General features: G+C 38.6%; 1 protein-coding gene across 3 annotated transcripts in view; it reads right to left on the bottom strand.

Annotated features, from left to right (window-relative positions):
• RELN (reelin) overlaps nt 1-24261 on the bottom strand; it is a 522420-nt gene that overhangs the window by 282107 nt on the left and 216052 nt on the right. For all 3 annotated transcript variants that reach the window (XM_039472914.2, XM_039472915.2, XM_074379281.1), the window contains exon 4: nt 19117-19187. In XM_039472914.2, coding sequence (XP_039328848.2) covers nt 19117-19187 — 71 coding nt within the window. The remainder of the gene's footprint in view (nt 1-19116; nt 19188-24261) is intronic.

The following is a 24261-nucleotide window of genomic DNA, read 5'->3' as shown; positions in this document are numbered from 1 at the left end:
GATGTTGATTCTTCCCAACCATGAGCATGGGATGTTTTTCCATCTGCTTGTGTCCTCTCTTATTTCATTGAACAGTGGTTTGTAGTTCTCCTTGAAGAGGTCCTTTACATTCTTTGTTAGTTGTATTCCTAGCTATTTTATTCTCTTTGTAGCAATTGTGAATGGCAGTTTGTTCTTGATTTGGCTCTCTTTAAGTCTGTTACTGGTATATAGAAATGCCTGTGATTTCTGCACATCGATTTTGTATCCTGAGACCTGGCTGAAGTTGCTTATTGGTTTCAGGCAATTTTGGGCCGAGACGATGGGGTCTTCTAAATATACAATCATGTCAGCTGTGAATAGAGACAATTTGACTTCCTCTCTTCCTATTTGAATACCTTTATTTCTTTCTCCTGCCTGATTGCCCTGGCTAGAACTTCCAATACTATATTGAATAGGAGTGGTGAGAGAGGGCATCCTTGTCTTGCGCCACATTTCAAAGGGAATGCTTCCAGTTTTTGCCTGTTCAGTATGATACTGGCTGTGGGTTTGTTGTAAATAGTTCTTATTATTTTGTGATATGTACCATCGATGCCTAGTTTATTGAGGGTTTTTAGCATAAAGGACTGCTGAATTTTGTTGAAGGCCTTTTCTGCATCTATTGAGATAATCACATGGTTTTTGTCTTTGGTTCTGTTAATGTGATGGATTACATTTATAGACTTGCATATGTTGAACCAGCCTTGCATCCCCTGGATGAAGCCTACTTGATCATGATGAATAAGCTTTTTGATTTGCTGTTGCATTCTGTTTGCCAGTATTTTAATTTTAATTTTTTAATTTTTTGAGACGGAGTCTCACTCTGTCACCCAGGCTGGAGTGCAGTGGCACAATCTCAGCTCACTGCAACCTCCACCTCCCAGGTTCACGTGATTCCCCTGACTCAGCACCCCGAGTAGCTGGGGCTACAGGGACTCAAATTAGCCACCACACCCAGCTAATTTTTGTATTTTTAGTAGAGACAGAGTTTCACCATCTTGGCCAGGCTGGTCTTGAATTCCTGACCTCATGATCCATCCACCTTGGCCTCCCAAAGTGCTAGGATTACAGACGTGAGCCACTGCACCTGGCCTCACCACCAGGTTATTATTATTATTTTTTTTTATAATAAGATTGTTTCTAGGAAAGGATTCAGAATGAAACCATAGCCTGCTTTGACTTGCTTTTAGTGGAAAAAGCCAAACTTCTTTAAAACTTTAAAGCTATCAATACAGATTGGTAGCAATTTTTACAAGGAAAATATTGGTAAATGAGAATCTACTTAATTTCTTAACTTCTTTTCTCAAGAAGTCAAATCCTTCTTGAGAGAAGAGCAGTTAAACGATAAAAAAGGAAATTTTAAAGTTTTCAGCATAATACAATTTTTTCGTACTGTTTAAGTAAATAAATGTTCTTATGAGTATCAAAATCACTCATAAATGTATACTTATGATTTCTTTTTCCAGATTCTTTTTGATGTTTGTGATAGTGCCACTTAAAAGTTACTTGTCCTTCAAATTCTCTCTCCAGTGGGGCCTATCCAGATGATATTTTGGCAAAATACAAAGATTTAGATGAGTAATGAAATGCTTCAGTGACATTCCAAGTCTTTCCTTGGCCAGGCATTTTCCTAGATGCTTGAATACTATCAAGTGACCTGAAGATTACATATGTGTTTTACTAAGATTTCACAGACTATGCAAAGAGGACAGAAATGGATTTTAAGAATTAATAAGCTTAAACATGTTAAGAATAAAAGTAAACTGAATCATTGTTTTTAGAAAGAATTTTAAAGTTTGAAAAAAAAAACAGATTGCTTATAGAACTTTTAAAAAATTCAACTGTACTATTCTTGAAATGATTTACTAATCAGCACAAGCTAGCATAAGAAAGAGAATGGAACTGCCTTGAATGAACACAAGAACTCTGTACTAATGCAGATTTGATAAAGATAATTATTAAAAAAATAGTAAGGGTGAATAATAATTACATGAAACAGACATGAAAAGACCCAGTTCATAATATAAGCAATTCACATCACAAGGCTTGATTGGGCCTAACATGAAAGCATATAGGTTCAGTACCAACATTTTCAAAGGAATAACATGCTTCTTGGTCTCTTTAAACAGGGTTACTATTTATTTGCTTAAAATGAAAGCCGAAAAAGTACATACTGATAGTTTTTTGAATGAATGATGGAAAGCTCTTAGCCCATATATGTTAACACATCTTGTGTTGGTGGTACTTCTAGTCAGAAGAGTTGCAGGTCTTTTCCCAAGGAATATCTTTGTTTGGGAAGGGTGAGAAATTATTTTTAAAACTCACTATTTTCACTCAATGTGGATTAATCTGGCCTTCATCGAGCTATGAGAAAAACCACTTTTCATTCACTTTCCAAACTTTAAAGCACAACAAATGTATTGCTTGTTATTAGACAGACTTACTTTGTGAACACTATTGCCTTTAATTGACTAAATATATTTTTGTCTCCAAACTTATCTCCAATTATTTAGAGCATCTCACAGATGATAATAAGTGGTTTGTCCTTATGACAGCTTCTCTTGCATTGGTACCAGCTAAGCTTTGCGGAAGAAAGGAAAGTTAGATCATTTCTATGAATTAAAACAGGCAGCAAATATCTCCATATTAGCTTCTGTGACTGCATTTTGTTATTGGTGCTCACAGTCATACTTTTTTTAAATGACATTTTAATAGCTTAAACTATTGAGCCTTTCAAAATAAACATTATAAACAAAGATCTTTAGATGGTATCTCAATATTAAATTGAAGCCTAAATTCTTTCCATCACCAATTCAATTTGTCCAGGAGACAAATTACATGCAACAAGTTAAAAAAAGCTTCATTTCTTAAGAAGCATTTCTGTGCATATGCTCTTTCGAAAGTTGAGCCTGCCAGAATCTCATAGATCACAAGCAGCCTGGAATAGGCACATTAAGAAAGAACGAGGTCGTGTTTAATTCCGCCAAAGGTTATTATAGTCTTGGCAGATGTGTCTTTTTTCTTTCAACTGACTTATTTTAGATGGAAATTTTTAAGTAATCATCTGATTCCAAAATATAGTAGGACTAATCAATTTCAGCCAACTTGTTGAACAAATTATTCTGTGCAAAGAATGGAGATTTAAATATGTGGAGAAGAAAAAGGGCAATAATGCCTAAAAATGAATTGAGGGGGTAGTAAATGAGCTTTGAGCTAATATTATTGATTACTTAAAAAAAAAGCCTTTGGGTCAGTCAAGCATTACATATAGATGGCAAGCAATTCTTAAAAATACAGGCATTATGTTACAGGAACTGTATCTCCTGAATCATTTTGGAATTCAAAGGCCCTAGGTAGTTTTGCCTCAGGTATCTTTTTACCTAATTTGAAATTTAAATGTATTAAACTTCCAAAGCTAAATATGACAAATTAGACATGGGCTCTGAAGTTAGCATTTAATGAGCTATGAACCTAGACTTTCATCTCCCCAGGAATACTTTCTTTATTACTTTTTGTATTTTATTGCAATAAAGCACCATTTGACCTTCAAGTATGATAATTAAGCTTCCAAAAATGTTATAAATTTAGAGTGAAAATAATTCTCCCTGTGTTCAGGAACATACTATGATCAGTATAAAAGATTACTTAATATTTAAAGACAGCTAAATTATACACAGAACCAGCAATATTAGGAATTATTTTTCTCTTCCCACTCTGATTTCCCACCTCAACTTGATTTGTTTCTCATAACAATTTATCATCTTTCACATTCTAAAATAAATGAAATAGGAGGAAAATGAAAATATAACTTTATAACCTGTAATTTAGAGATACAGAACTCTTTCAGGTAAGACTTACTCTAACAGGAGCTGTCAATAAAGAGGCCTTAAACATTAAAAATTGTGGCTCATTGTCTTATCAGGCTCATGTCCCCACCTTTTCTGGGAATATATCCATATATTTTTCAAAAATTTGCTGATGATAGAAATAAAAGTTTTAAGTGAAAAATCAGAATGCGAAACAATATCATTTGAATTGCTGGTACCTTTTAATTTTTATATTGATTTGTATTTTGAGACAGTGTCTTGCTCTGCTGCCCAGGCTAGAGTGCAGTAGCACTATCTTGGCTTGCTGCAATCTCAAACTCCTGAGCTCAAATGATCCTCCTGACTCAGCCTCCTGAGAAGCAGGGAATACAGCATGCAGCACCAAGGCTAGTTAATTCTTTTTTTTTTTTTTTTTTTTTTTTGGATACAGACACGATCTCACCACATTACCCAGGCTGGTTTCGAATTCCTAGGCTCAAGTGATCCACCCGTCTCAGCCTCCCAAAGTGCTGTGATTACAGGCATGAGCCACCATCCCTGGTCAAATTTTTATTTTTAAAAAATTGTTGCTAATAATTTTTAAAGATCATAGACCTTTGAGAACTTGAAGAGATGAAGTTCATAGATGGAACAGATGTGAGAAATTGCAGGTAAAAATTGACCTGAAACCTGAGAACCTACGGCTTTTTAAAAAAATACTTTAAAAGTACTGGGGTACATGTGCAGAATGTGCTTTTAAGTAACATTTAGAGGTTGGAAGGAAAATCACTAGGATCGAAAGAGGAAGACTGAGGAGGAATAAGTGGAGGAGAAGGAAGAAATCTTGTTGCTAACATCAGCAGAAATTGCTAGAGATTTGCCAATCTATTCTCCTTTTCTTTATTTTAACTAAACTGTCATTTGCAGTTGGAAGTCTAGTTCTCAGCCTCCCCTACAGCTTCCTATGACAAAGGAATTAAGTTCTACTCATGTGAGGTGAGCAGAAGTGACTAGGGTCACTTTCAGGGCTGGGTAATGCCCTAAAGGAATGGGCATGCTTCCTTGACCCTTTCCCCTCCCTGCTGTAGGTGATGGTGAGTGCGGGAACAAGCCAGCTTGGCCTCTAGATATGGAAGCTACATGCTGTGTATGGTAGAAGCACGCTGCCAGCCCTAGACCACCTATACTTAAACTGGTTTATGACTAAGAAAAACACTTTGAATTGAATCCACCCACATTTTGAAGTACTTTGCTTAGTACCTCAGGTACATAGAAGCTTCACTGACACTCTAACTAAAATAGTTAATTTTCCATGGGTGGGGAAAGGGTGTCCTTTGGGGGAAAGTTTCTTCTCTTTATCTCAGTCACAATCTTAAAGGCCACAGTAGAAATTAGAGCTGATCAGACTGTAAATTCCTATGAGTAGAGAGACTTTATCTGGAATACCTCTGCATTCCCAAAGCTGAGCACAATGTCTCATACATGGCAGTTCCAAAAATGCCAGTTGAATGGATTCTGATAACATCGGCAAGCCAATATTACTAAAATCATTATTGTTGGAAAATTCTAAACATCTCCTCTGTTCCTTTTCTTCCTTATTGGTGGTACATATGTCATCTTCTTCCTTTACTTTTCTTCATATTTCTTTTCACTTTCCCTTACATGCCTAACGATGAATTGCACAATCTGCCTTGCTCTAAGATAAATTTAAGGCTACTGACAAAAAATGGTGGACAGCTGAACAAGACAATAAAGGAGAGAAATCAATGATGATGACAAACAAGGGTGGAAAAATAATACATGCTATGTTGAGATATATATGAAAGATGCATGCCCCCAAGACTTCAATTTGGTTCTCAAGCCATAAAGTTAAAGAAATGGAAGAGTTCATAACTTTAAAAGAACACATGTTGTTCAGGAGAAGGACAGTGATTGCAGGTACACAGACTGGATAGAAGTTTCTCCTGTAGTTTTTCGTAGAGGACACTGAGGAATAAAGTGAACATCATCTCAAATACCATCTGTTCAACTCTGAGTTCTGTTGGGCTACTCTATCTAATAAAGTTCGTCAATGAAAAAAGAGTGCACAATGCTGAAATACAAATGTAAAAGCACTTCTGGGGACATGGGAAGTACAGATTGGCTGGCAGTTAAGGAAATAATAGTAATTTGGCAATTTTGGAAAGGTAACCTTGCTTTATATGGTTCACTCATTTCCTTATCTAGTATTTGAGTGTCTGCTAAATGTCATCAAGCATTGTGCCAAGTTCTGGGAATATAAAAGAGATCCAAGTGCAGTACAAAATACATTTAGGAGTCAATGCATTACATGCAATATGGTAAACTAAATTTGGTTAGCAAATATAAGGTGGGAGAGTGATAAAGATGATATAGGAGGAGAGACTTGAGCTAGATTTTTAAGGATGAGACGAGTCTCTCTATTTCAGTTGTAATAAGTACTTCCTTCATCAGAGATACCATCCTGACCCTGTCACTGTAGCTCATACATGCCAATTCCTTTCCCTGGTGTACTTTCCTCAATACCTCCTCTGTTGTCTAACTGATGGTATCTCTAATGAAGGAAGCACTTATTACAACTGAAATAGTGAGGGTGATGGGTATGGAAAGATCCTAAATGTGAAGATGAGTTTGGAGAGAGAGAGAGGTGAGACAGATCAGGGAAGTCCTGAAAGCCAGGCTAAACTGGGGGGAAATAGAGGGCAGTTTTAGGGTTTAAAGCCAGGAGCATTTTGATCAATGGGTGAAAGGCCTGAATAAAAAAAAATAGCAGTAGGCATGGAAAGAAAAGGGTTGGTTCAAGAGATACTACATAAATTGGCCTTAGACACACTGGGTATAGACATGGATGAGAAAAAGGAATGAGCAAAGAAATGTGTTACCTAGGTCTCTGTTTAGTGACTGGGGTGATTACGAAGATGCTAACCAGAACTGCAATGGAGGGTGCAGATTCGAGGGAAGTAAACTTCAGTTTAGAATATATTGAGTTCAAGGTAACTAAATGACACTGAAATGTAGAGTCCAGTAATAATAGTGAGAGCTAACATCTAGAAAGCATGTGCTAGCCACTGTGCTATGCACTTCATCATGACATTTAATCCTCACTACCTTAAGATGTTCCTTTTGGGCACAGAATATCATACCAGGCTCTTGGAAATGGTATGAAGTGGCCAAAAAGGTTGATAGTATCATTTTTCTTATTTTACAGATGAGGGAATTGAGACTCAGAAAGGTTACATGGCTAGATAGTGCCAGAGCAGAAATTCAAACTTCAGGCAAACTTCATGTTTGCAATCACTTTGCCTTCTTGACTCTTTGTATAAGCACCAATCAAGTGGAGAGCTAGGGACATGAACATTGCAGGTGTGAATGAGATCAACAGAGACAATATAAAAGTACAAAAAGAAGTTCAAGTGCAGAATGTGTGATGTGGGAAGAAGAACAACTCATAGAAACTGAAAAAGAAAACAGAAGTCAAGTAGGGTGAGGATCTGAGTCCTCCAGATTGGTTGGAACTTAGTGGGTTACTGGTGACCTTGAGGATGATGGTTTCCAGGAAGTGCTGGTGGTCGAGGCCACATGGCAGGGGTGGGACAAAAGCCTGGCAACACACACCGCTCTTTGAAGAAGCTAGAGTGTAAGAAGGAAACATGGCAGGGGTACCCGAAGTTCAAGATGAAATACTTGTTAAAGTAGCAGTGGCTTCAGCATATTTAAGCACAGAGGAGGAGGCACCCATGGAAGAGGAAGATTCTGAAGTTATGAGAAAGAGAAGGCAAAATTATTGCAGCAAGGCCACAGAGGAGATGAGAGGAACACCATTCCACTAAGTTTATATTTTTCTGCAAATGTGTCTTGGTCTTTCTCTTCCGGGTTTGTATTAATAAATCTATACTATAAGCTTCCTAATAATGGAATGTGAGACTGTCTTATGTTGCCACACATGTCCCATGGGTCAGGTACAGTGCTTCACATACGCCCACTGAGGATACAGTGCAATATCTATTAATTAATACCAATGAATTCCAACTCTTAAAAACTTGATTATAAAAAATCTATACTAATTTTTACATGAAACAATTGAATTTTCAGGTGTACATTAAAAATAAGGTTGGATTGATAAATTCGTTGAAATAATATTTCACAAGCCAAAACAAAATTGTGATTTATGTATGTTTATAACATACAAAATACCCTTCCCCAAATGATTGCATAGATCCAAACTTGGTCTTTGTCCTTCAATATATGGAGGAATCAAGCAGGTTATAAAGCAGCATGCGTAGAAAGAATACTTCCATAGGCACCCAAAATAACTCAGTGAAAAATTCTTCTTGGGCATAAATCTAGAAATTTTGACTTTAGACTAGATAAAGCTGTCAAGTGGGAATGTATATAGCCCTCAGAGCTGAAAAGAAGTCTGTTTAAATCTATGTTCAATCACCTTGGGATAAACAGCACCAGTCCAAAACACCATTCTTTAGGAAATTAAAAGAATAATCCGACCTGCCCAGAGTCAATAGCAAGAAATTTTACGGTGGTCATGTGAATCAGCTCTTTGTCATCCCCTTCATCTGCTTGTCTTCAGAATTACTTAGGGATACTTTCTGCCTGCCATCGCCCCAGGAGAGTTTTGGTTTCTTGCTTTGTTGGGTAGTTTGTAAGACCTTGAAGCAAGATCCAGGGGTTCCTGGATGGTTTTCCTTGAGCCTCTTAATTCTTTACTGTTTGTTTATAAATCACAAAGCCTAGGGATGTCATGAACGGGAACTGTAACCACTAAAATGAAATACAAGCTACGAAATAGCCAAGGGGAGCACAGATGTCTTTAACTAGCAAATGCTTAACACTGGGCACATTCAAGTGAAACACATCAGTATTTTCTTTTCAACAATTAAAGTAGATATGTTAAAACCCAGTTCTGACAATTAGAGAGAAACAAGTCTGAATTAATAAAGACTTTGCATTTCAGGATATTGGGAAGATACCTAGTAATATAAGCTGTTAAATAAGCAAGGATGGACAGGAGAAGATTTTGGTAGATCTCATCTACAATTTTTACAATATTTGGGCATAAAGTTATCCTTAAAGTGCTAAAAAAATATCAAAGGAGGTTAAACATCCCATTCACTTTATGGGCTTGCTTGTTCAAACTTTCCTCTGCCCCTCTCCGTCTCACAGTTTAAGTGAACTTTCACCAATCCTTAATACAAACAATTTAAAAATTGCAAAGAGTTTGCGTTTGGGATGAAGCATATATATGCCTACCACCATGATCCAAGGGCCCTTAGAGAGCATAGCCACACCTTCCACCACTCACTTTCTGAGGGTGATGAACAGCTGAAAATCTGCTGAGCCCGGCAGAAAGCAACCAAGGTTTTCTACACCAGTTGGATGCCTGACCTCTTTCCTCCTGACATAAAACGTTTGCCTTTAGTTATAGCCACTTCCATCAACCCAACAACAGAGAATTCCAGGGTGGTTTATAAATGGCACGTGCCCTTTGGGGGCACTACAGGGCATGACTGCTGTCAGGCCACTAAGCCTGCCATCTGGTCTTGCTAAATAATCAATGTGTCTGTTTGAGGAGGGTATGCCAAGAAGCCCACAGGCCAATGAATACACACACACACACACACACACACACACACACACACGATTATTCTCCCTGCCCCATCTTCAACTGTGACGTGTGCACGCTGCCGGACCAGTGGCAGTCACGCTGACACATTCACACCACTTTTGCCTTAACTGTGTAGATTTAGGGCACCAAAGAATTTGTGTTCTGTCCAAGGTTTACAGGAAATTTAGGCAGTAGTGATAATCTTGTCTGAATTAATAAAGTCTGAATTAATAAAGACTTTGCATTTCAGGGTATTGGGAAGATACCTAGTAATACAAGCTATTAAATAACCAAGGATGGCCAGGAGAAGATTTTGGTAGATCTCATCTACAATTTTTACAATATTTGGGTATAAAGTTATCCTTAAAGTGCTAAAAAATATCAAAGGAGGTTAAACATCCCATTCACTTTATGGGCTTGCTTGTTTAAACTTTCCTCTGCCCCTCTCTCCATCTCACAGTTTAAGTAAACTTTCACCAATCTTTAATACAAACGATTTAAAAATTGCAAAGAGTTTGCGTTTGGGATGAAGCATATATATGCCTATCACCATGATCCAACGGCCCTTAGAGAGCATAGCCACACCTTCTACCACTCACTGTTCTGAGGGTGATGAACAGCTGAAAATCTGCTGAGCCCGGCAGAAAGCATCTGTGGTTCCTGACAGAAAGCTTAATTTTTTAATGTTTAATTTTTTTTAATTTTAAGAATCTATTTGGTATAATGGAACCAACATTGGGCTGTGAGTCCAGAGATTTGAATTCCAGGCCTGCCACTCACGAGTATTGTTTATTTTGTCGTTAGCTTGCTTTGTGTCATCACTAATCCACAGATAAAGAATCTACAGTTTCATGATCATAGCATAAATTTAAATATTAGTTCTCATCCTAAGTCTATATATACCACACTCATATTAACATTTTCAATAGTACTCATGTGGTTCAGAGAGAGACATAATAGGTATGCAGCTCTTTTTAGATTATTTAGTAATCATGTCTGCACAAAATCTGATTTCTCCTAGTTCCTTTCAAGTTTTTAGTATATTCTGATATTGTCTCTATTCTTTGTTCTGGTCATCTTTAACATTACTTCAAAAAACACTACCATGTTTATCTTTAAAATCACTTACTGATATTTTGGACAATTCCCCAGATCAGGCGTCCCCAAACTACGGCCTGCGGGCCACATGCGGCCCTCTGAGGCCATTTATCCGGCCCTCTGCGGCACTTCAGGAAGGGGCACCTCTTTCATTGGTGGTGAGAGGAGCATAGTATGTGGCGGCCCTCCAACGGTCTGAGGGACAGTGAACTGACCCTCTGTGTAAAAAGTCTGGGGACGCCTGCCCTAGATAATCACTTGGCTAACTCCTTTATCCGCTTCTTGATCTTTGCTCTAATGTCACCTTCTCAGTGAGATCTACCCGACTTACCTGCTACCCTATTTAAAACTGCAATCAGCCTCTTCCCCCTCCACCCAACTGTATGCTCTTACTGTGCTGTATTTTAGTGGTCTTTCTCCCCCTACAACACTTTGCACCTTGTGACATGGAACCACATTTACTCATTTCTTATGTCTCCTATATCCTGTCTGTCTCCTCTTCACTGCAATGTAGGCTTTGTGACAGCCGGGATCTTCGCTCTGTTCACTGGTGTATTCCAAGACCCAGCCTAGCACAGAGGCTGGCACACGGTAAGCATTAAGTAATTTTTGTTTAGTACTAAATATTGAATAATTTCGTTCTTTATGTTTTGCAGCTAGTGAATGAACCTAAGCATCTTTTACTTTCAAAACAATTGAAAGTATACAGCCAAGCCAAGCCTCTACCCCAGACTAAAGATGGGAAAACTCCAGCTCCTTGTCTGCAACATGACATGACAGCAGAACTCAGATGGGGATGTGCTTACAATTACTCGGAACCTCAGAGATATATTTTAAAAATCTGTGAACCTGATCTATGTTCCAAGAACATTAAGGGTACTTCTTACAGTTTATATGAAAGTCCATGAAGAACTTTCAAAAATTTTTAACATCCTGGCACATGCATTTTACAACCAGAGATCAGTGTGAGGAATATTGCTAGTAGCAGCCACACTGCCTCATCATAGTCCATAGCAAATGTTCAGGGTTAAAGATTTTTCAGTAAGGACAGTGATTTTTCAATTGTAAAATGTTTAAGTTGATTATTCAGCAAACATTTATTGAGTCTATGTTTCAAGCCTTATTAAACATTGAAAAAATTTAATAATGGTTCCTGCCCTCACAAAGCTCTCAGTTGGGAGAAAAGAGTGTTTAAAAAAATAATTATAATACAACAGAGACGGAGCATGTTAAGGGTGTCAGGTAAGTGGTCATATAGGAGGAGGCATAGGAGTAATTTAGAATTTGCCTTTGATCTTGAGAAGGGATTTATTTCCCTTGCCACAGCAGACTCGTCCCTCCTCCTTCCTAAGTCTAACCCTATAAGTATGCTTTTTGGAGGAAATGTGTGCTATTTCTTTATAACACAAATAAAGTTAGTTCATTGTAAAAAAAATTACAAAATAGAGGTACATTTAAAAAAATTAATCATTCACAATTTTACCCCACTGATGTACTTAAGCTTTTTATTTCACACCAACTGACCTTGAATAAAATTTTGCTCCAGCAAAGTCTTTCCCCTTAAGATGTATTGAACCTGTGCTTTGGGTCAGGGACCCTGGAAAGTAAGGTCACAGAAGTAAAGCTTGAATCCACACTGTGATTTGAATGCATCCCCTCCAAAATTTAGGTGTTGGCAATGCGACAGTAGTAAGAGGTGGGGCTTTAAAGCAGACATTAGGTCATGAGGGTTACTCCCCCTGTGAATGGGATTAAGGTCCTTATAAAGGAGGCTTCATGCAACGTTTAGCTGGTTTGCCCTTTTGCCTTCTGCCATCTGAGGACACAGCATTCCCCCTCTTGGAGGATACATCATCAAGGCTCCATCTCAGAAGTTTAAAGCAGCCTTCACCAGACAATCAAACCTGCCAGTGCCTTGATTTTTAACTTCCCAGCCTTTGGAATTGTGAGAAAGTAAATTTCTGTTCTTTATCAATTACCAAGCCTGTGACACTCTGTTATAGCAGTGCAAATAAGATAATCCACTTCCTTGTGATTTCAAAGCCCTCGTAAAAACTAAAATACAAAAGTAAATCACTGCCCACTTGCATTCTCTTCTCAGCCACAATTAAGAAAAAAGTAGCCTCTGACATCTAGAACCTGGCCTGGCAATCTCTGCTGGGCTTTGGTATCCTCCTACTGAACATAAACAATTTCACAGAACACCAAGTTTAGACAAGTCTACTCTGTGACTGTAATGAATCAAGATAGAGATACATCTATTTCTTAATCATGTCTCAACACAGACACAACTTTAGTACCGGCTAAGTCACAATGTGCCAAGCACCCTCTCTCCTGGTTTGTAGCAGCAACTGCGGCTTCTTTATCAATTACAGCAGCAGCCTCACTCTAGTCTGCCCTTGTGGTAGATTTACTGAGATACCACAGATTTGTCCCTACTTCCTGACCTCATCCAAGCTAAAGCAATGCTCCACTTTCTTAAAGCCTACCCTAATTGCCAAATACAGCTCAAGTCTTATAATAACAATTCCTTCTGTAACATCCTCTCCTTGAGATGCCACATGGTTCCCCATGGTTTGCCTTCTCCCACACTATGACAAGCACTAAATCAACCTGTTCAACCTATTTAACTTCAGCTAGGCGTGTTCCTGGTGGTGTCTGGCTGCAAGGTACTGGAAGCCTGTAATAAATACACTCTGGTCTAGAGAGAGAGAAAAAATCCAGAATCCTTTCCTCTCTGGGTGCCTACCCCTCTCCTTTCTTTTAAAAAAAATTTATTTTTTTTAATTGACAAATAATAATGGTACATATTCATGGGGTTCACAGTAATACATATAATATACAGTGTTTACATTTTTTTCAAAGCCTCAACTTTAAACTGCCCAGCATTTATTTCTCATTCCCTTGTCTGCCTGACTCCACAGACTGAGCAAGAAGCTTTCCATGCTACAAAGCTGCCTCAGGTAGTCTTGCCTTGCTTAAAACCACCCTAATTTCCAGTCAAATTGCCAATCACCTACTTTTTAAAAAAAATTTTTGAGAGGCAGTCTTGCTCTGTTGCCCAGGCTGGAGTGTAGTGGCACAATCTCAGCTCACTGCAACCCCTGCCTCCCGGGTTCAAGTGATTCTCTTGCCTCAGCCTCCTGAGTAGCTGAGACGACAGGTACCCGCCACCACACCTGGCTAATATTTTTGCATTTTTAGTAGAGATGGGGTTTCACTATCTTGGCCAGACTGGTCTCAAACTCCTGACCTCAGGTGATCTGCCTGCCTCGGCCTCCCAAAGTGCTGGGATTACAGGTGTAAACCACCACACCCAGCCCAAATGCTAATCACCTTCTGACTGTAAAAGCCTAAGGTCCTTTTCTATCCTTCATTCTCTCCATTTGTCCTTGTTGGATACCTCTACCATGTTGAGATTTCTTCCCACAGTTCCCCCCACCTCAGAGGCTAGCCTCATCTCCAGAGTTCCCTCTTCTTCCTGCCCCTGCTCAGTCACTGACTTTCTCATTTGGCTCCTTCCTCCCTGCTCTAAGCACCTCCCTGACGAATGCATTGCCTCTCCAGCATCAATAGGCTGATGGCTCTCAAATCTCCCTGGTTGCCCCAGCCAGGGACAGGCCTCCTTCTCAGCAGGCTGCTGGAGACTCTGCAACTCCCTCAGAGCCAACATGTGGAAGTGCAATTGATTATCTTTCCTTCCACACCTCTAACATTTTCTTCATTTCTTCTGTTCTTGGCATCACTGTCCACTCAGTCACTTAGGTCAGAAGTGACAAAGTAGCCCAGATCTCCTCCCTGTCCTCACCCGCCCTTCCCCGCATACCTTCTCTAGGTCTCTCTAACATATCCCCTTCTTTCTGGCATCCAAGATCTAACTTAAGACATCCCATAATAATGGTTCATATTCATGGGGTCCATAGTAATACATAAAATGTAGAGTGATCATATTTTTTCAAAGCCTCAACTTTAAACTACTCAGCATTTATTTCTCTTTTCATAATAATCTGTCTTCCCTTGTCTGCCTGTCATCTGCCTTTAATCTGTCAATAACCCTGCAACACATTCCACCTCCAACCCCCATTAGGTTTTCTTTAATTGTTCTATCACTCTCCTGCTTCCTTCCCACCACCTGCAGTAGAACACCTAAGTCCCTGAGCATTAACAGAAGGTCCTGCATGATCTGCTCCACCTACCTTTCCACGCCTCATGGTTTAGCTGTAATGAATTACTGGGTTGCCTCCTCTTTCTTATCTATCAGACTATTGTAGTTTAATTGTTTGCTCATTCATTCGATAAACATTTATGAGGTGCATACTGTACACCAGATATTGTGAGAAGCTTTAGAGATTCCATACTAAAAATCACAGTTGTTACCCTCAAGGAGCATATATCTTATGGCAGACAATGCATTGTGATAATATCCTTATTACAACATGCAATAAATAGTTGTCAAATGAATGAGTGAATGCACAAGTAAGTTACTCTCCCTGTGCCTTTGTTTTCTCATCTTCAAAGTGTAGGTAATAATAGTTTATTTTTCAGAGAGTTGCTGTGAAGATTAGATGAGTCTGTGGACTGCTTGGAGTGGTATCTGGCACATAATAGTGTTGAGAGTGTTCCCATTTAACGAGGCTTGACAATTCTGTAGAGAGAGTTAGGTATGAGGGTTGTCTAGACCAGCTTGAGCAGGAGAGGGAGGGAATCGGAGATGTTTTCTCCAGAGGGAGGGAATAATACCCTAAGCAGGGTCTGACGACCCGAGTCAGATAGAACGAAAGGACGTAAAATGATAGCCCAGGCAAAGAAAACTGGGAGAGTACAGGGTGCAGATATCACCAGGATGATACAGCAAGGTCCATTCAGGGAGTTTCAAGGTAAAAATAAGAGGATGGCAAGAAATGAGGTAGGAGAGGCAAACTGAAGCCAGACTGTAAGGGATTGCCCTTGCATGTGTCATAAGCAGTGGCAATTTTACTCTGAAGATAAACTATTGGTTCCAATTGAGATAGTGAAGGGTTTTAGGCAGGCAAATGATAGAGGCATATTTCTATTTTAGAAAGCTAATTATAACACCATGAAAATAAAGGCACCATGAAAATGGCAGCAGGAAAATCACAAAGGAGGCTATTTGGCAATTCCCAAAGGAGGCACTGGGGCCTGATGTAAGGTGGGTCAGTGAGAATGGGAAGGAGGAGACAGATGGCTCTTTTTTTTTCTTTTTTCGAGACAGAGTCTCACTGTTGCTCAGGCTGGAATTCAGTGGCGTGATCTCGGCTCACTGCAACCTCCATCTAGGTTCAAGCTATTCTCTTGCCTCAGCCTCCCAAGTGGCTGGGATTACAGATACCCACCACCACGCCTGGCTAATTTTTATATTTTTAGTAGAGACAGGGTTTCGCCACATTGGCTAGGCTGGTCTCAAACTCCCGACCTCAAGTGATCTGCACATCTTGGCCTATCAAAGTGCTGGGATTACAGGTGTGAACCACTGCACTCGGCCTCCTCTCCTTTTTTCTTAAACCTCACTGGCCATTCAGGTTTAGCTTCCTGGGATGCCTTTCCTAACACCCCCAGGGTGATTCCCTAGCTACCTCTGTAATCCATAGATCTGTCATTTACATCCTAGCCTATGAGCTCCTCAAGAACAGGAAATGAGTCCTTTTCACTTTCAAGTCCACATTTAGCACTGTGAGCTAGGTCAGAGGTCTTGCAGGTGCTGTACACAGTTCTGCAGAATAAAGACTTTTGGCTGGGTGCAGGGGCTCATGTCTGCAATCCTAGCATTTTGGGAGGCTGATGGATCACCTGAGGTCAGGAGTTCAAGACCAGCCTGGCCAACATGGTGAAACCCCATCTCTACTAAAAATACAAAAAATTAGCTGGGTGCAGTGGTGCAAGCCTGTAAAACCAGCTATTCGGGAGGCTGAGGTAGGAAAATCTCTTGAACCCAGGAGGCAGAGGTTATAGTGAGCCAAGATTGTGCCACTGCACTCCAGCCTGGGTGACAGAGTAAGACTTCATCTCAAAAAAAAAAAAAACTTTCAATGAATGCTTTATAAGAAAAGGGATTAAGATTACAGACTCTCTAAGACATTACGAGTACATTTTCTAATTCTTTTACTTTTTCAATATGTTTAGCAAGCAATACAAAAAAGTTTGCTTTGCTTGAATTGTTTAATTAAAATCAACAAACATACTGAGCACGTTAAAATGGAAAGGCAATGTGCTGTGGTATATAGTGACTGCAATTGTTTTTCCTCCAATAAATATATTAGATATTCCTCATTCTATATATAAAAAATGATTACATGATAAAATTAGGTTATTTTATTTGAGGAGATAATTAATGTTTTAATTAAAAGTAGATAAGTCCAGAATAAATATATAGTTTATAGCAGTAATTATTTTCCTTATTATTCCCTGATAGTAGAAAGCCATCACTCTTGTTAGCATTATTTTTTACTTTATCTTGGATGGATTGATATGATTTCAATGAGCTAGATGCTATTGAAAAGCTCAGTGTTTTTCTTCTGGTCCTGGGTTGTACAGCATTTTTAATAACATCCACATCTACCATCGTGTAAATCATGCTCATGTGTAATACTACTATAGAAGGCATTTTTTTTCTTTTTTTCCTCACTGGTTGAGAATTTTTCCCACTGGTTTTTCTTTTCATTTTAAGTGAACTCAATCCCAATAATTCATTTACGACAGCGAAGGCTAAAAAATTTAAGGCTTAAAAGAAATCAGTTTTTAGACAACGGTAAATGTTAATAAAATTAGATACTTCTTTTTCTGGCACTATAAAATATCCAGGATATTAATGTTCACTGCTATGTGGTATTCTATATTTTCAGTAATGTGAGTGATTTCATAGTCTAGAAGATTTGTATAATGAGTGAATTCTTGAGCCTACCTACAAAGACACATTTTAATATTTGTATTCTCAAAAGTTGCAGGTAGGAGAGGCAGACTGAAGCCAGATTGTTAAACCCAGGAATACTGATAACATGTTTGAAACTATAATTAGAATGAAGTTTTATAATTCAAGAACTATGTGTATAATTAGGATTTTGCCATTAATAATCATTAAGCATCACATCACTTAGTTAAAGCCATATTGTGATGTACATAACTAATAATAAATGGTATTTTCTTAGGAATTTCAAAAACCAATAATTTTTCCTAATTTCTCTCCAAAGCCCATCAGATATTCTTTAGCAGAGAGATAATAGAAATTCCCTTTAAATACAATAATATAATTCTAAAAGTTAATAAATTCCCCCAATGTAATTTCAAACAAAAATTAATACTATACTTACAGTAAACAATGAAAATGGCATGACATTTACAAAGACCAACATAAAATGTTTTCGTTATCAAGATGGTGAAATCAAGGAATATATGTACAGCTGAGACAAACTTGTATTCAATCTATCAACATTTTTAGAATGACTTACACACCGAGCTCTATGTCAGCATCTGGGGAACCAAAGCCTCTTAAGGAATAGTCCCCATACTTGAGAAACTCAGTCTCTCTAGGGCAATATCCAGCCCTTTCCAGAGAAAAATTTTCTATGAAGTGGTAAATGCAATAATGAAAACACAAAGTAGGGCAGAAACTCAAGGGATAGGAAAAACAAATGTACATTGAAGCATAGATCCTGGTTTTAACTGTTTCAATGTGGTGCATGTGTTTGGGTGTGCATCTGTGTGCACCCTGGTCATACATATCTGATATTATGTAAAATTTAATCTAAATTGATCCAATGTCTAGCTGCCCAAGTCTGAAATTAATAGTGCACACAGTTGCAACAGGCCCATAGATAGATACTGTACACATGATTATGTATAACATGATGAAATGTTAAAAGCAATAATCAGAAACATTTTCAAGAAAGATGATAAGACATTTAAGTGGTAAATTAAGCAGACGTATTTAGTAGAATTTAAAAATTACTACTAAGATTTGTACTTTTAGAATAACTAAAGGTAATTCATTAGAAAAAATTATGGGCCAGGCGCGGTTGCTTAAGCCTGTAATCCCAGCACTTTGGGAGGCTGAGGCTGGTGGATCACAAGGTCAAGAGATTGAGACCATCCTGGTCAACACGGTGAAACCCCACCTCTACTAAAAACACAAAAAAATTAGCTGGGCATGGTGGCACGTGCCTGTAATCCCAGCTACTCAGGAGGCTGAGGCAGAAGAATTGCCTGAACCCAGGAGGTGGAGGTTGCAGTGAGCCGAGATTGCACCATTGCACTTCAGCCTGGGTAACAAGAGCGAAATTCCGTCTCAAAAAAAAAAAAGAAAGAAAAGAAAAAAGAAAAAATTATGAAAATAAATTTTCTTTTGCTCACAGTATCTTCAGAATTCTATAGATTTTTATCAGTAATAATGAAATAATTATTAGTGCTATGAAGTGGTCAATACTTATATTTTTAAAGCATTATGATTAAGTAATTATAATGGATGCTTACATAGTACAGAGACCATAGGACCTACCATGAATAGTTTAGACACAACACAAACAAATCAAATATGACTCTTACCTCCTTGTTCACACAACTGCTGGGCTAAAGCATCTTTGAAAATAACCTGGCCCCGGTGTGTTGCTGTAGCCCTGGAAACAAATAGAAAAGGGTTAATTCAAATCTTTAATACGTTTGGTGAAAACGTATTTTTAAAACTTTTTTAAAAGCTTATTCTTAAACTTTATTGTGTGGATATAATATTTTTGAGGAGTACATCAGAACAGTGATATAAATGAACAGTGGAGTGAAGGCTTAAACCAAGACACCTGGGTTGAGAACGGTCTTCTGATTTTACTATATAAAGACATTGTAACAGTTGTGAGCTTGTTCTGAAAACAGCAGATGTGAATAAAGCCTACAGAATAAAAAGTATGGAGAGGCAGCTTATTAAAATTTCTTCTTCAGGAGACCATGATATAAATGTTTTGTGGAGAAATATTGATATTAGTACTGGAGAAAGATGCTCTTAAGGTACTTTTTTCTGAAATCAATAGTCACCATAACACATAAAGAGCTGAAACAGAGAATTACATTTTTTAAAAGTATTTTCTTAAAAAGAGTGCCATTCAAAGCTTTCATAACAAAATCTGTCATAACAAAATAAAATTATTTGAAGGAGATTCACTATTTGAAGGAGATGTGTATCTTCTACCTCTTCTAATCAGAGCTGTGCACATGGATTGATGAAAAAAATAACATCCTTGTAGCAGATGTGTTATTCAATAGCTATAATAAAAAATGTTTTATTAAAGGAATAATTATGCTTTACATATGAAGGGGTTTCCTTTAAAAAGAATCTTCCTGGCACAAAATGTATTATTTAAACAAATTTAAAACAGAAAATCATGTCTCTTTAAGAAGTTTGATTTTAGAAAATAAGCCACACAAAAATCTTTTTAAATAACAAAAAAATTAGCAGAAAATCTTCACTTTAGTTTTAGCCAAAACCATCCTAGGGTAAAAATAATTTGATTGAACCATCATCTGCTGAAGATGGATTACGTACAAGGCACTATATCGGCTCACAACAGGGCAAAGTTTAGCCTATGTATCTCCCCTTGACGAGTGAGCCCTTCCTTCGGCCAACGTCTTGTTGTTTGCTGGCCCCAGTAGGGCTTCCTGTGTCCCAGCATTCCTTGCTCTGTCCCACGTGTGGATGTAGCTTCCCCCTCCCTGCTGCAGACAGACCTTTCTGAATTCTGTCCTGATTGAACTTTAAGTACCCTCTAGTGTCAGTCAGTACCCCAGAACCCAACTCTGAAAGTAATCTGATAAATGAATCCATGAAGTGTTCATGGGTGATATCACTTCAAGGTAACATATTTCAGCAGTGAAAGTACTATGCCTTCACACACACACACACACACACACACACACACACACACACACACACAGGCTCAACAGTGAGAGTTTTGAATGGTGGAAGGGAAATGTAATTGGAGAGAAAAATCACTGGGTGGCCTTCAACTCACACCCTATGTGAAGCCCGTAAGGGCATTAGTCCTTGTTGTTGCATATTAATCATTATCGAAATTACACATAAACAGATGCTACCATTCTTATTATATATTCAAATACGTTTATAGTTTTCCTTTGCTTTCAGAAAGCTGAAAATGAGGAGGACTAAACATAGGACCAATCCAAGCCATAAACATGGCCTAGAAGCTCACTAATCAGCACAGATTTTATGACCAAAGGGAACACCGTAACTTTTTTACTTAAATCCGTTGTTCAAACCAATCAAGCCAATAGTGTCTGAGCTCACATACACTTCTAATAGCAACACAGTGATCACCAATGTGACATTTGTTTTGGAAGGGACATATTTTGTGAAATCACTAACCACCAAGAAAAGTCCTACGACATACAGTGTTTAAATAATTGTTCATTTTAGTTGTCTTCTGACTGTATGTAATACTCCTATTATAATATTTCTCCTTGGTTCATAGCCTAGTTGCCATTGCGCCAGCCTATGCCCCTATGAACACAATGAGCCAAACTGTCAAAATAAGATTCAGGTATAAGAGGTTTCACCTTTTCTCTAAACATATATACCAATGTATCTCACTTCACAGCACCTTGTGAACAGTCTACACTGTTTTCCCCATTATTCAGTTTCCTCAGATTCATTATTTGTTGCCTTCATGAATATTCTTACTTCTGCTACTTTGGTTCAATAAATAAACCTCATAAACTTCTAAAGAATAATGACAGAGTAATTGAACCTGAAGGAAACTTTAAGATCATCTGGTCAAAATGTCTTTAGCAGTGGTACTCATTCTTCAAATTAATACGGAATTCCAATGAATAAAACAGAGGAGCTCCAGCTCTTGAATTTCTGGGGCTCTGTACTACCTATTTCCCAAATCTTGCTGTGTGCTTCTCTGGAACTCTTAGGCTTTAAGGGAGCAGAGTTTGAAAGCCACTAAACTGGTCTAATTCTTACAATCTATGGATCAGGAACGCCAGGGCAGGGAGGTTATTAACCTACTGAGGGTTACACAGCCCATTAATGGTAGATAAGACCTGATTCCAGGTCTTTGATTTGAGGCCTTGGATTCTTTCCCTTGCACCAGCAGTTTTCCAAATGTGCTCCACAGTAATGCCCTAGGGGTCTCCATGAGAGGCAAGAGAAAGGGGGACAGCAGGTGTTCCAGGCACCAATCACTTCCACCAGACCATCTAGGCTTTATATGTTCTAATTATTTAATTTTGTTTAAAGAAAGGGCTCAGCAATTAAAAGCTGGCTTGAGAAGCACAGCACACTATGTGCTCAATGCCATTATCTGAAGTCCCATGCTTGGGAAAAGTAGAAGTAGCAATAATAATAATGTGGCTGGTACATATACTTATTGTTATTCTAATACCTATTAAGAATTGAAATTTACCCCCTGCTAGGCACTGCTGTAGGGCTTTACAAAAATTAACTCAATGAATCCTGTCAATGGCCCTACAAGGTAGATACTATTATCCATTTTTCCTGGGACACAAAGCTATTGCATGATTTACAAATGTCACACAATTGGTGTTAAAGCCAGGATTCAAACCCAGGCAGTCTTGAGTATAGAGTCCTTGCTTATAAACATTACAGCAATAATTCATTAACCTGGTTCAAATATATGATGGTAGCTTTCAATCACTTTTCAGAGGAAGAGCCTGCTTTCAGGGCCTGATCTTTTTTCTTTTTTTCTTTGAGACAGAGTCTTGCTCTGTTGCCAGGATGGAGTGCAGTGGTACGAACTTGGCTCACTGCAACCTCCATCTCCCAGATTCAAGCAATTCTCCTGCCACAGCCTCCTGAGTAGCTGGGACTACAGGCAAGCACCACCACGCCCAACTAATTTTTGTATTTTTAGTAGAGACGGTGTTTCACCATATTGGCCAGGATGGTCTCAATTTCTTGACCTCATGATCTACCCGCCTTGGCCTCCCAAAGTGCTGGGATTACAGGCATGAGCCACCATGCTCGGCCCAGGGCCTGATCTTTAAAGTCATGTCTTCTCTGACTTGTGCTCTCTACTCCAGCTCTTCAGGCTAAAGCCGTTTTAGTTAACCTCCTTCGGGACAAACTTCTCTTCACTTCTGTTGGAACTCTGGCCTCTTGGCCAGCAACTCCTTGTAATTTGTCTTCGAAAACACCATTTATCTCTCTTGACCCTTCTCCCACTACAGTGTCCTGTGAGCCCCTCGACTTCAACCATTTATTATTTAATATAAAATCTAAGACAAGGTACATTAAATGCTTATTAGCATATCTATTTATTCTTCACCAAGTACATAGTATTTGTCTAATTTTAAACTTTCTTCCATTTTATACGTTTCAATTAATCTTTTTTTAAAAAATAATTTAAACATTTAAGATCAGGGGTACATGTACAAGCTTGTTAAACAGGTAAACTTGCGTCATGGAGGTCTGTTGTACAGATTATTTTATCACCCAGGTATTAAGCCTAGTACCCATTAGGTATTTTTCCTGATCCTCTCCCTCCTCCCATCTCCTCCACCTTCCCATAGGCCCCAGTATGTGTTGTTCCTCTCTATGTGTCAATGTGTTCTCATCATTTAGCTCCCACTTATAAGTTAGAACATGTGGTATTTGGTTTTCTGTTCCTGTGTTAATTTGCTAAGGATAATGGCCTCCAGCTCCATCCATATCCCTGAAAAGGATCTGATCTCATTCTTTTTTATGGCTGCATAGAATTTCATGGTATATATGGTACCACATTTTCTTTATCCAGTCTATCATTGATGGAGATCCTCAACTTCTATCAGCTTATTACAGTCCCCTTTCAACTCTTTGTCACACTTCTTCCAACAGCTCACATGACCCAATGCATTTTCCTAAATGTTACAGACATAGAATTACTGGAAGACATTCTCAGCCACACTGCTGCCCAAACCCTGGAACGTACATGGATACCCAATACACACATGTGTGCTGATAGATAAGCATCATTTTTTTTTTTTTTTTTTAAGACGGAGTTTCACTCTTGTTACCCAGGCTGGAGTGCAATGGTACGATCTCGGCTCACCATAACCATCTCCTCCTGGGTTCAGGCAGTTCTCCTGCCTCAGCCTCCCGAGTAGCTGGGATTACAGGCATGCGCCACCATGCCCAGCTAATTTTTTTGTATTTTTAGTAGAGACGGTGTTTCACCATGTTGACCAGGATGGTCTCGATCTCTTGAACTCGTGATCCACCCGCCTCGGCCTCCCAAAGTGCTGGATAAGCATCATTTGCATCACTTTCTTTCCAAACCCTTAGAACCCTCAGATAATATTTTAATCTAAAACTATCCCACCCTGTAGGAGAAGCATGGTTAGTAGTTTTAAAAGTCTGCATATTGGCATCTTATCTTGGGGAGAAGAAAGAGCAAAAGCCCAAGAGACCAGCAAGAACATAGGCTCCCTTGCTTTATTCCGTGAACCATCTGCACTGCACTCCTCAGGGTGTGACTAATGTCAATATGGCAAGACTATTTGAACATATTTTGAGCTGTCACATAATTCATGGTGGTTTACCCATAGAATCACAGAATTCATTTCAAATCTTCTCTTCTATGGAAATATATAAATGTTCTATTATATAAGTATATATTATATATTCAAAAATTGCTTAAAGTATAGTAACTCAGAATTAAGTCTCTAGAGGTCAGGTCCTCC

The sequence above is a fragment of the Saimiri boliviensis genome, chromosome 10, assembly GCF_048565385.1.
Source record: "Saimiri boliviensis isolate mSaiBol1 chromosome 10, mSaiBol1.pri, whole genome shotgun sequence".
NCBI lineage: Eukaryota > Metazoa > Chordata > Mammalia > Primates > Cebidae > Saimiri > Saimiri boliviensis.
This window is presented reverse-complemented; position numbering and strand designations above follow the sequence as displayed.